The sequence below is a fragment of the Hydractinia symbiolongicarpus genome, chromosome 2 (assembly GCF_029227915.1).
Source record: "Hydractinia symbiolongicarpus strain clone_291-10 chromosome 2, HSymV2.1, whole genome shotgun sequence".
NCBI lineage: Eukaryota > Metazoa > Cnidaria > Hydrozoa > Anthoathecata > Hydractiniidae > Hydractinia > Hydractinia symbiolongicarpus.
In genome coordinates, this window is record NC_079876.1 from 29,059,615 (window position 1) to 29,073,244 (window position 13,630).

Consider the following 13,630-nt stretch of genomic DNA (forward strand, 5'->3'; position numbering starts at 1 on the left):
ATAAAAATATTTTAAACTTGTGTTCCAATATTTTCCGAGACGGCGGTCACAGTATGTAGATAACCAGGGTACTGGAAACAAGGTTGGAATGCAACAATACAACAAACGAACAAAATTTTGTTGTGTTTAGATAGTAAAAATGAATGTTATGTGAAACTCGCAGACAACTGTCTCGTCAATGTCATCTGACACTAGCAGTCATGTGGAAGTTAAAAATAACTCTCTGACGGAAATTGAAATCCTTCGAAGATGACCAACTTAATGTTCAGATCTTTACGTAAAAAACAGTGTCATTCTGGAAAGTGAAAATATGGTGTAATATAGTGTAAGAATAGATTCAACGTCACACCCTGTTTATCAAATTTAGTTGTCTGTCCCAACACAGTACAATTATAAACCTAGAGCCCAGGTTCTGGCTAGTAATGTATCCAGTTGAGTTAAGACTTTAACGATGTTCGGACAACTCATAGTAACAAAACAACGATCACATGAGAATTCATAAGGGCCCATCTCAACTGGGCAAAATTTTTCAAGTATTCTGATTGCCTTAAAATGATATATTGTAGCGTTAGGTTAGTGTTCGTTGATTTGATTGTTTTAGATTCAGATATTTGCAGTTTTGTTCGATTAAAGCTTTCCCAGTCCGTGTCTCAACCGAAAAAATACCACGTGACTTCCGAACTGGATAATGGACGTGTCAATAAAACGACGTCGTCACGTTGAGAAAGAAAACAGGCGTGTAAATCGTTCTTTTAGACGATTTACTTCGAAAAACAAAAACAACTATTTGTTTCAGAGATTTGTATAACAAAGTTTAAAAATATATTTAAAATACTATTTTCCATAATTTAAGATTTGTACAACTTCGCGCACATTCAACTGATGACAATTTATAAAAGAGGAATGCGCTAGAAGTTGGTATTTTCGTACTTCGCATTAATATATACACATAACAGCAACCTTGCATTCAATCTTTTTAAACTTATGACAAAACTAGGTATAGGAGCTGCAAATAAAATTAAGTTTTCGTTTTTAATCAATTAAAATACATTATCACAATCTAATAAACCTCATTCCCAGTTCCTCACAAACATACATTTTGCTATAAATGAAGAGGTCTGGGAATAAGATTTTAAAATTCATTTATTAGATTAAAACACAAAATTTCCTTAGCCCGATCAACAGGCCTTTAAGGGTTTTGTCTTGATCATCAAATTTTCAAGGGTTTTGTCTCGATCAACAGACTTTCAAGTAACTTGTTTCGATAGCTACAATATTTTGGCTCTGAACCTTCTATGGATTCCCAGAAAAGAGACGTGATTGGTCAAAAGAATAATACCAAGCCAGATATGAAAAGGTTTAAGTAATTTGGTTAGATATATATAGCTCTACAAAAAATACCTAGAAAATATAAAACAGAAAAAATTAGAGAAGATAGCCACTTCAACCCGAGACTCCTTTCAGCGGGTCGAGGTTGCTGAAAACATTTGACTTGTCATACAACCAATTAAAATGTTTATTATGAAGTTAAAAAATGTCTCCAGTAATATGAAGAAAACACAACATGAAAAGAAGTTGTGAAATATATATAGATGTTTATAAATGCATGTACAATGAAACGAAAACAGGGAGCCTTATTACGCATGCGCGATGTATTTTATTACACAGGAACGTGATGTTTCTTGCCTCGTGCTTTTAAACACACAAAGATTATATTTTTGCCACCCAATAACGCCATATATTTCAAATAAACGCCCAAGCTGAATTTTTTTGTCCCTTGTGCATCTATTTACGGGGTTAAACACTTGTTTGAAGATTACGGTATGGTTGCTGGAGACGCACAGCCACTTCAGAAAGATGATTTTTATTACTGTATAGATAAGAATGCACAGAATACGATTATTTAAAAACAAAACAGGAGATATAATTTGCACTAATGTACCCCCCGAAGTAAAGATTTGCTTCCTGAGTAAGCTAACAATTTTAAAAAAACAAAACAAAACAAAACAAAACAAACAAACAAACAAACACAAATATGTAAATTTAAATATTCAAAACGACAAAAATATTTAAAAAGCCTCTTTAAGAGGTATAAAACAAAATATTTATTAACAGGGAGGTCCTTAGGACCCAAATTAATTCATCCATTCATCCGTACGACTTCGCTTCATGTTTCATCTTCAGCGCTATCCTCTTCTTGAAGAGGTTTGAAGACGTTTCCAGGACTTGACTCTGTAGAAAGTGGACTGAAAATAGATAAAATAAACAGTTAAACCTGGCTTGTGCTTTTTAATCACGGTTTATTTCCTTCTCAGGTGCACGATTTTTTTTACCAGTAATTTAGGATTTTGGTTAGGTCTCAGGTTGCTAATTTTTTCAGTCAATATTTAGATCTAAAAGTTGCTTAATGCTTAATTTTATTCAACTAATTTTCGTAACTTTTTCTATTTTTTTCTTGTACAAAAAAACTCAAGGCTATCTAATTTCTTTGGATGTTGACACAGCAGAGAATGTTTACAAAGCTGAAAGTTTCTTGAAACGCTAAGAATTGCTCAATGTGTTAATGCAGCGGCGCCAATATGATAACACGACACTATTTTTATTGGAAGACACCATTATACCGTGTTGCCGTTTATGGTAACAACAAAAAGATGCTTTTCTATTTCGCATCAATAAATCATTTTGCGTTCAGTGGCATAATTTGTCAACTGTCAAACCGGTTTTACAAATGTTTAATATAAAATCCGTCGAGTTTAACCTTTTTACTCAAAGCGTAATGGCTCAGTTGGCTAAAGCGTCATAACGTGAACCACAGAAGTCGTGGGTTTGAATCCCCCGAAGGCAGGTTTTCTAATCACGTAGAAATAATCACCCATTTTGGAGGTAGTTAGTTAGGAGTTGGAAAGCAATACTATCTTCGCAATCAAGATTGTAAAAATAGTCGGGTCCTACTTGTCAAGATTTTGTTAGAAATTTTCTTGGCCGTCATGGCGTGACCTTACTCACTAAAAAAATAATAAAAAAATCTTACGAAGTATTTCGTAGAGCGGCTACATCTGGAAGCTGTGGTAATTGAGATTCGAGTGAGTGCAAAAGTTGCGAAAGAACTTGGTAGTAAGCGTGATTGTTTGTCTAAAAGATTTAAAAAAAAAACACAAATAAAAACAAATACAAATAACAAAAATAAACACAATAAACAACAACAACAACAACAACAACAACAACAACAACAACGACGAAAACAATAACAAATCACCTTAATGACATATTCTTCATCTCCAGCAGTACTGCTAACCTTTCGTCGTTTTCCACCACGACCAGGTCCGACGTAAGAAGCTCTTCTTATAGATCTAGCCCCGTTTCTTGGGCTGGCCGCTTCCTCATTATTTCGGTCACGTCCTGGACACGCACACACTCGCACTTCAATCACTTGACGACCAAGTACCTGTCCACTAGAAAAGCACATAAAACACCATATACTTAGCTCTATTTCAGTCCAAGGATGAAGGATTTCATTTGGCCACTTTGTGTCTTTTATTTACGACTACGACTTTGGTAAGGGTTGAGATAAGAGAAGAAGGTAAAAATCTAGATGCTTAGGAAGTTTTCAGGTCTTTACATTTATACATCGACAAACCAACGTTGTAGCGATTTGAAAATTACCCGCAATTATTATACATAGCGAGATTAGCACTGGCTAATTAGCGGAGTTGCGATAAAAAAAGTTTCCTAAAAGATTTAAAAAATGTGTAATATACATATGGAGTGATGGAGAGAACGGTGACATATCTTCGTCAACTTTGAAAATATAAAACAAAAACTTTTTTTGCACGCATGTTTTATGCGAAGAAGTTGTATGAAATATTACCTATTTATTTTAAGGATTCCACTGTCGAAGTAAAGAAGTCCTTGTTATTCCTAAACCGAATGTGATGCCTCGTCACATTCCGATCAAGCCAATTTCATTTCTTTCTTTACTTTTTGTTCCACTACAAATTCATACAATGCAAATAAGGATGTTCGAAAAATAATTACAAATGTTGTATAAAATATTCGAAATAACGCTTGAATTAAAAAGCTAGATATTAAACTTTTAGAGCGAAAAAATCTAAAAAAATATGAGCTGCCACAAAGCTATGTCCAGTCTCAAAGAATGTTGTTTAGCTGACAATAAACTCAGAGGAAAACAAGGGAAACTTACTTATTTTCCAAAGTAAAAATGACGTCAATTCTTCGCTTTGAGTGACTGCTGTGACCACATGAATTGAAACACATGAAAGATAGAAGTTCTGTCTGAAACTCAGCACCAGCTGGAGGACCTGTGTAAGGTATCGTCAAAAAAAGCCGACCACTTTCCGACGTGTCGTATTGTGCTTGTCGTGTGTTTGCACGGATAAAGTGATAGCGAGGATTCCCTGAATAAAAAAAGAAGTATACTATGCCTGTCAACAATCGGCAAAACATCATCACACAACAAACATAAAAAATGGCGTCACAGCTTGCTGGTTGAAGTGGAATTTCAAAACTTTCAAGGACTTATCCGCACACTGAAGTATCCTTGACACTGTACGACCCTACGAAGACATTGTAGGATTCATTCAAATTCACGACTCTTTGGAACAGTATCATTCGAGCTGAAGCTAAAAATTTAGGCTGCAGAAGAAAAGACCCTCGAACCTTCGTCATCTCCTTCAGCATGATTAGAACACCTTCTGACAGGTTCGCTTAACACATGATTCCCTTTAAACACCGCCAATATGTTCACGTAGGAGTTAGGCGGGGGTCTGGATGTTGTTTTGAATTTAAACGGACAGTGCGCTCCACGTTGAACATAGAGTTTCTCCAGGGACGGTGAATACGTATAATCGGCTGACTTGGTAGCACTCTCCGTGTGAGGTCCCAACGACAGCTTGAAGTCGTACACACCGGGAAACTTTGTCGTATCGGGAAGCTGTTCAACAGGGCTGCCGTGAAGCATAGCGTTGTTCTAAAAATAACATGATCGGGTGTACACTAAATTTCTTACAATCGCTATGCCGGGTTGGCCATTGAATTAAATTTGAAAAGCAAAATGCGTTATGATCAAATAAAATTTTGATTGGCAACCCAACACGGTTGTAGCAGTGAATTATCACACAGATATGCAATTTTTACGGCACACAAAAAAAACAAAAACAAATTTAATTACCAAGCACATCCTTGGTTGGGCAAAGTTATTCATGTTCGGCCGAGTATTCATAGGTGATAGTGAGTGGACAGCATTCGACATGCTTTGATTAGACTGCGGTGAGCACGTGACTACGTTGAACGGATTGGTTGCATTTGAAAAGTGTGGTGGAGAGTGTAGAGTGGAGAATTGTTCGGGTGAATTTTGCTGTGCAAAATAACTGCAGTCACTGTTTAGAAAAGACATCTGAAACAGAAGAAAGGTTATCTCATCAAAGGTTTGCTTCACGTGAATAATTTTTTTTCATTGTATTTTTTTTCTCTTCTTTTAGAGATGTTTTTTGTTATTGGTGAGAAAGATTTAAACAATAAAAAATCATGCGTTTCGTGAGGTATGAATCCTGTTATTTTTCTTAACCAGTTCTTAAATTTGCAGCTTTGCTTGAATATATTTTATGAACTATATTCTTAAGTAGAGAGTCTTTTTTATAAAAATGTCATTATTTTACCGCTCAAAAGTCGTTATGTAAAATACAAACACTACAGCACGCTGCTTTTTTAAGAAGAGTATATCTGAACAGCTAAAAACCGTTCTGCAAAGTAAACAAAAGGACCACACACACTTACCGTGCCGTGAGCATAGTCGCTCTCCTCCTCTGATTTCAAAGTCAAAGGAACATTATCTATAAAGGAAATATTTGAATTGTGTTTACCTAAAGTGAAGATAGTGAACATGAAGCCTTTGATGTCAAACAGATACAAAACAAAAAAGTTGACTAATTTCGCGTCTAGGTAAACTAGTTAGTTTGACTCAATTATTCTAACCACTCAATTTGACTCGATTATTTCAAGTCAGTTTGATTTGATCATTCTAATAAGTCAGTTTGACTAAATTATTTTGACCAATCAGTATGACTTGATTAGTCTAACCAGTCAGATTAACTCAATTATTCTAACCAGTCAATTTAACTCGATTATCCCAACCAGTAAGTTTGGCTCGATTTTCCAGCAAGTTATATCATTGTTAACCTTTATATTCCTGAACAGTATTCTGGGGTCAATTTTGTGTGAACTGAAATATTTTGCACGCAAAAGCTTTTCTATTCAGAAACGAAAAAATATTTACTTTCAAATGCAAACAAATTTAATAGAATTTTTCTTCTCGTGACATTTTTGAACTCTGTCGTAAAACATAAAAAATAGAAAAAAAACGAAAGTGCTTAGGAAAGATGCCTGATGATGATGACGAATTCTCTAAGCGTGCTCCTCCTTGAAAAAAGACTTGATGCACTACGTCGTTAATGATACCACTACTAGCACAAAAATTATCAACCGTGGAGGAGTTTTAGTGGGAGGTATGCGTTTCTAGCTAATAGACTGGAACAATTCAATATTTTTCACCTTTCACAATTCAGGTGAGCGAATAAATTCTTTAGTCGCTAAAACTAGGAGAGTGAAAGTACACTCCACCACATACGTTAAATTGACTTAAGTATGACATTAGGACATTCCAGACACACGCGCGTTTACTTTACGCATTTTTTTTTACTTTTATCAAATGTTTAGATCAGGAAGTCAACAAAGTAAAGTAAATAAAAAATTCGGGCAAGACAGAATTACAGATGGCATGCCAGCTGATGCAGGGGATGCCGTACTGGATAAGCATCTGCCTACACCCATTGCCTAGGTTGTTATTAACGAATTAACGTCCCGTAAATTCCTTCTACGAGATTGATTATTTGCAAGATTAATATTCGCGAAACATTCGTCATTTTCAATTAGTCTGGGAACGGCATAAAAGAAATGACAGTAAGTACTAGTCATAACTAAAAAATATTTGCAAAGAAAAAAGTTTCGCTATTCTAATCGTTTTCTTGTGACATACATATATCTCCAATAGAGCTATTAAAACATTGTTTCGCGAAAATTATTCTTCGCGATAATTAATCTTCGCGATAATTAATTTCGATAATTAATCTCGATAATTAATATCGATAAATAACGTCACAGTTTTACTTTTTCTTTCCTTGTCTAAAGTGAAGCGAGATTAAAAAAACTTGATACCTACAACTGCTTCTAAATTACGGTTATAAGAAAATCATGTCAAAAAGGACTGGGTACAAAGTTAAATATTGCAGAGTTAAAAAGATAGTCTTACCAGTAGTATGGGAGATAAGTTGCTGCAAGAATTGTGGAGGAGGCTCGTTCATGTTCATTCTGAAAAAAATAAATAACTATTAACGTCTTCATACAAGATACACAATATGACATCCAGGGTCTTCATAGAAGATACACTATATGACACCTATTGAAGGAGAACCAGCCAGACATTAGTATCTGGTATATCATCAAGATGAATCACGCAGTCATTACTCATGAGGCGTACACACAATAGTTACACGCATGCGCAGTAAAGCGTTACTATGCAAACAAACAACAGAAACACCGACGCAAACTTTCCATCATCTTTCTTATTTCATTTTTGTGATCATGTGAATGCATAAGGTAAGCAAAAGTATCACAAAACAAACTCGTTCCCTCAGTCGTTCATTTAATCTATTACTTCATCCATTCTATAATTCATTCACCCATTCATTCACTCGTTCCTTCATTTATTTATAATATATTCTCGATATAAAAACTGCAATATGTGAAATTTGAAGCAAAAAATAACTCTTAATAAACACTGCAAACATTTTAAAAAGGGTAAAGTCCATTATTTTCTTTGTGCGTATTTTAAAATGGTTTTCCCCCTTTTCTTCAGATAACAAAAGGAAAACAAACTGGATGACGCAACAAAAAATTGGAATAGAACAAAAAAAAAATAAAAAAAATAAAAAAGACGGAATTTGAAATAAGGGATCATTCGGAACCTACATTACTTCTTAACAATACCTTCGTTTGTGTGTCTTAACCCAGGCTAGTAAATTGTTTCAAAACGTTTGTAAAATCAGATGCATGAGAAAATAAAAGAGATTCAGTGAGGACCAACGCCACAGCGCGATATAATTGTTTTTGGTGAAAGAACACAGTAGGCATACTTTATAAAACTTTCCCGTTAAAGAAAATAAGCTACTTATAGAAAAACCTACTTCTCATATACGTAATCTACTTACCCCTTTATACCCATCTCTGGAAACAAATCGATCGGTAAAATATTTTTACTCATACACCTTTAGCTAATTAAACCTTTCCAACTAATGATATCACATCGACTACAGCAGATCTTTTTAAAGTACGAAAGTATACTTTACAATGTAAACAGAGTATAAAGAAATTCCTGCTTGTGTAAACAATACCATACTTAACCGCGGAGACATTAACAGTCTCTAAGAAGTTCAACAATTTCACGCGGTATGGTGTATTGAAATAGGGAATTTTTTACTGACCCTTTGAGAACATGGGAAAACACGAGTTGTAAGATTAACAAATCAAATACGTGGCTTTGTGGTATCGCTTTTAAATAAACAGTAACAAAGGCGAGGTTATATCAACATAGCGGATGAACAGTAAACAATGGGTCCCGTTACAAGTCATGAAAAAATACTAGAAATTCTTTCAGGTAAAAAAAAAGGCTTCAGCATAACGATAAGGTCGACTTTCTAAACCTTTGTTTGGTTAAGCATTTGGGGTTTCCCAATTCCTATAAAACAGGATTAAAATAGAAAAACGCTTAACCAGGACCTTGTCAGTAATTTTTGGAGGTATTGGGTGAATAATACGCCATAAAAACAGAAGAGCTTTAATTTGAGCAAAACCGACGTCAAATTATTTTTAACACTAAGTTAATTAGAGTATTCCGACATCAACTCGTCAGACCTTTTCTTGATTAAAATAGTCGCCGTCGTCGAGATTGTTATTTTTTTGAAAACCGCAAGACGCATAATTATGTACAAAAAGGTTGTTTTAAAAAACTTTGTAAAAATTTAAATATGTATCACGTAGTGTGTATGGTGAACGAAGGAAGTTACACAGTGCTCCGCGACAACAACAAAGAAAAGCATAAACGACAAAAAATGCCAGTAACCAAGACAATGAAGCCGACAAGTTCCAGTAACCAGGACGACAAAAATGACAATAATATCGACCACAGAAACGACAAAAAATACCAGTAACCAAGACAAGGAGAACGCCATACCAATAACAACGTGAAAAACAGCGCCACCAGCAACAACAAAAACAAAGATTGGGGCGAAATTATAAAAAAACTCCATCAAAAAACAACTAAAAAAAGAGGGAGGAACTAGTTATGAATCAAGGAAGCAAAAAACGATGCATGATAACCAAAAAGGGTGGAGCATCAGACTTGCAAGTGGTACAACCTCTCAAGTTTGTAAACAAAATGATTTTATAAAAATACCTTGAAAAAATGCAGTTAAGTTAAAACAATGCTAACATTGATTGTTTGAGAAATTCTTTTTAAAGGTATCACTAAGACATAAAGGATTGGGTAGAATCTCATGGCCAGGTATTTTCCCTGCTAATATTGACATATGATAAGCACGTGATTATAAAGGCTTTCAGCATTTCTGCGTAAATACCTACTCGATGTAAACCGACCACAAATATTATCTCACGTTTCAACTTTCAGAAATCAAACTGTCGGTGATACATCAGAAGAAAAAAAGTCCGCTTTTTTCTAGCTTCTCACAAATATTATTTTCAGAATATCAATAAACAGCAAACGTTCTTGGAAATAGGTTTTTAGAAAAAAAATCGAAAGAACACGAATCAAAAAAAAAATGCAGTCTCATCTGATAGTTTCGAAAGTGAAGTTAATAAATGTATTTCAAATTTCCCTCATATACTTGTCATTTTCCACTACGAATTCGCCGTCAATAGAAATATAATTTTAAAAAGAAAATTAACAAACCAAAAGCAGATGGACAAAAGTGTTAGTTCCCGTTTAATCTCATTAGGCCATCATTTTGAGTAATGGACAAAAAAAAGTAGATTAAAAGGGGAAAATTTCGATGTGGAGAAAATTTGGCGGCGTTTGGCGAATTTTGTCAAAATACGCTAAATTTTTTTTCCTCACAAAGTTTTTTACAAGGATAACTAAACATGTAGTTATTTTGTTATTCTGACATTGTTACAACAAACAAAATCGTCTTCGACACAACTGTTTGCTTTGACGAAGGTAGGCGACATTTTGGAATTTTTAAAACATTGAAAGTAAGCTCAAAATGATTATAGTTAAGATTGATATTGGAAATTTTGTCGAAAGGCGAATTACGTGACATCAACAAGTTTGAGCACTGCCAACATATTGAATTCGGACACCATTTTATTGTTTGAAACTATAGAACCGATCAACCGTGTCAACATAATCAACAACCATACCATGATATTGAAAGAAGCCATTCTTCCAAAACCCGTTATACAATTTTTGGTGAAAAGATGCGTTTTTTATAAGAAACATGATAAAATATGATATGAGTTGACATTATTATAGGTAGTTACAACAGTTCACTTGTGAAATCAAAAGAAATCAAAAGTGGTAGGTTGTTGCAGATAAGCGTTTTGGTATAAAACAGGGGAGTCGCTATAAATTTGATGGAAATCTTCTTTAACAGCTAACAGCTAACAAATATCCAGGCTAAACCGGAAAAATATGGTTTTTTTTAAAGAAATAATGAAAAAGGGCTCAAACTATTGTTTGAAAAACATTGAAAATTGATAATCACCGCTTCCAGACACCTCTTGCAAGGTATCATCGTGGACGCCATGTTCTGTTTGTCGGAGTATTTCGTATCTTAACGCCGAACAATTTCTCACTGCTTGCATCCAACTTCAAACGGTTGCTTTAACAAATTTCATATCAGCGTGTTCCCAGCGACAGATTGCACTAGGGGGGCATTTAACAATTACGTAACACCTAAATTCGCCATTTTTTAAAATCTCCCACCTCTTGTAACGCATCGTAACAAATCTTGTACCACCCACCAACCCACCCCTCTTGTTACGTAGTATTTTAAATCTCAAGACCTCATTTATTCATTTCCTAAAACCTTCATGTAACAGATCATCAGAATTTTTCAAAATTAAATTCGTACCCAAAGATTTAAAAGATATGGTAAAAAATGTTTCAAGTTGGATTTGTTAAAAAAAAGCTGCTAAAAATATAGTAGTTTTCTTTATCGATAAAAATGTAATCTAACGACACCACGTACAATATATATTGCTGTTTCAATTGCAATCAAGTTGGCCTTTAAACTTCTATTCCGGTTAATTCGCTATTTGAGAATACATAACAGACACCACAGAGAAAAGATTTTTAATTTTCAAGAAATAGAAAACCTGCTTACCCTTCGTCAATCTCGACGTCAATAAAATAATTTTCTAGCAATTGGAGAAATACTTAACTCAGTAATGATGAAAAAAACAATGACACAATAAAAACATTAATTTTCGGAAGAATGGAAAATGATTCTGTAAACAAATACTTCATTACTCCATGGATAACGTGATTTTTTTTTTCATCAACGTAGGGACCTGGAGTATGCATTTAAATTCTAGATTAAAATTTTGCAGGTCTACCCTTGCGGGCAACAAATTACAGGTGCATTTACTTAACGCAGTTTTTTGTATTCACGCGTTTTATGAAGTCTTTTTCGTTTAAATGTCGCTGAAAGATTTTTTTTGGTTCAAATAAATTTTATCTCAAGCATAAAGACAAAAAATTATAACGACATAACCCTTGAATACAGAAATATAAAAAATGGTCACGTGACTCTTCTATCAACTTGCGCCCCAGTCCTCTTTGAAAAACAAACAAATAACATACGCTAATTTTCATAAGTGATGAGATAATAAATACAAAATTATGACGCAACATTTCATCATACCCAGCTGTTTTCCCGTTATCAGATTACAATCTAATGAAAGCACGCCTGAGGTGAGAGTTAAGCCGTAAAATATTTTGTTGGTTACAAATTTGGTTCACATCGGAACGTGTTTGAAAATTTCTGAACAAAACTTTTTATGAACTTTGTTTAAAATTGTTTGTAATGAACAGCTCGTGTCGACCTATACCTGCCCGGGATTGCCCACCATAGGTTAACAAAGATAATTAAACTGGTGTGATATGTATGTTGACGTCATCATGCTAACTGTAAATATGGATGTTTCCAGGCTTTGTTTGCATCAACGCAACAGTTCGTGGCAATGTTAAATTATTGGAAAATTGGAACAAAATAGAACATAAAAAGAAGATGAAGAAGAAGAAAAGTAAAAAACATACATTAATTATCTTTTTAGAGATTATTAACTATTTGCTTTAAATCACGTTTTCCTTAAGAGTTGATCTAAAGTTTACTAATATACAAAAAAAATTCATTTATACAAAAAAAATCATTTATACACAAAAAATTCATTTATACACAAAAAATTAAAACAACTGACCGTATGATACTTTTAGATGCATCTCTCATTAGTGTTCAAGACTTAAAAGAGAGAAACGAAGACTTCCGACACTCTCCTTATCGGCAAAAAATTAATTAATCAAACAACTAAACTAACTAGCGTTTTATCGCATCAAGGGAATTTTATGTAAGTCAAGAAATTCAAAAACTAACACCTCGTTTCGTAGCTGCTTTAAATAATTAACAGCAAGTCGAAAACAAATCAATGTGCAAATATATAAAAAAAAATTTAAATAAATATAAGATATCAATAAAAATAATCACAGTATTAATCTTTTAATGTATTTAAAAACCAAAAAACCAAAATAGATAAACGCCAACTGTGGCGAAGTCACCGTAAGTACAACCACCTCCTGATTCAACTAACATTCACATCCATACCTATGTGATCATAACGTGTTTACAAAACACGTTATAATTAAGCAACATCATTAATAGATATTAATATTAAGTACAACTCACAAAGAAATTAAAGAAACATACCTTTCGTGAAACAGCATCACGTTTCTTTCAGTTTAAATAATATTAAACTTTATATACGTGCTATAGTATACAATAAAACTTGTATAAAAAAAACCAACAAATTATTTTGCGTAAAATGCAATGTAAAAACTTTATAACGTATCTCTTGTCCAGGTCTTCACAAGATGTTCAGACTCGCGATTTATAACTGCAAGAATGTTTGCGGCGTGTGTTATTTATAATTGTTTACATGTATTTATTTATTGATTGATTGACAACACACATCATGGTTTGTGACGTCATTTGAACAGATTCAGCATTTTAAAAGAGCGGCTGCCAATTACAGTGTTTGCTCTAAAAATAGGTTTACAGCATAAAGCCCTGTTCGTGTTGTCTAAGTGAAAATAAGCATCAAATTTTATATTATTATTATTGTTTGTTCGCGCACTGATATCTTTTTTTATAAAAAATGCTGAACAAGTAAAATAAAATAAAGACCGTTAGCCGTGTTTACACATTCGAAAATTAAATACACAAATAAATGTTTATCTAGTGTGGCCATGGTTAAAAAATAAACA

At 33.8% G+C, this 13,630-nt stretch overlaps 1 protein-coding gene across 5 annotated transcripts in view; it reads right to left on the reverse strand.

Moving 5' to 3' along the window:
• Window positions 1-786: 786 nt before the first annotated feature.
• Window positions 787-13,630, reverse strand: part of LOC130630551 (cellular tumor antigen p53-like) — a 34,173-nt gene continuing 21,329 nt past the window's right edge. For 3 of the 5 annotated variants that reach the window (XM_057444083.1, XM_057444084.1, XM_057444082.1), the window contains 8 exons: window positions 7,325-7,383; window positions 5,794-5,849; window positions 5,189-5,413; window positions 4,678-4,987; window positions 4,202-4,415; window positions 3,257-3,452; window positions 3,032-3,132; window positions 787-2,246 (listed from right to left, as the gene is read on the reverse strand). In XM_057444083.1, the coding sequence (XP_057300066.1) occupies window positions 2,168-2,246; window positions 3,032-3,132; window positions 3,257-3,452; window positions 4,202-4,415; window positions 4,678-4,987; window positions 5,189-5,413; window positions 5,794-5,849; window positions 7,325-7,383 (1,240 nt within the window). In that variant the 3' untranslated portion in view covers window positions 787-2,167. Of the gene's footprint in view, window positions 2,247-3,031; window positions 3,133-3,256; window positions 3,453-4,201; window positions 4,416-4,677; window positions 4,988-5,188; window positions 5,414-5,793; window positions 5,850-7,324; window positions 7,384-8,282; window positions 9,116-13,073; window positions 13,387-13,630 lie in introns of those variants that run through there. The other 2 variants (XM_057444086.1, XM_057444085.1) reach the window with 2 other exon arrangements.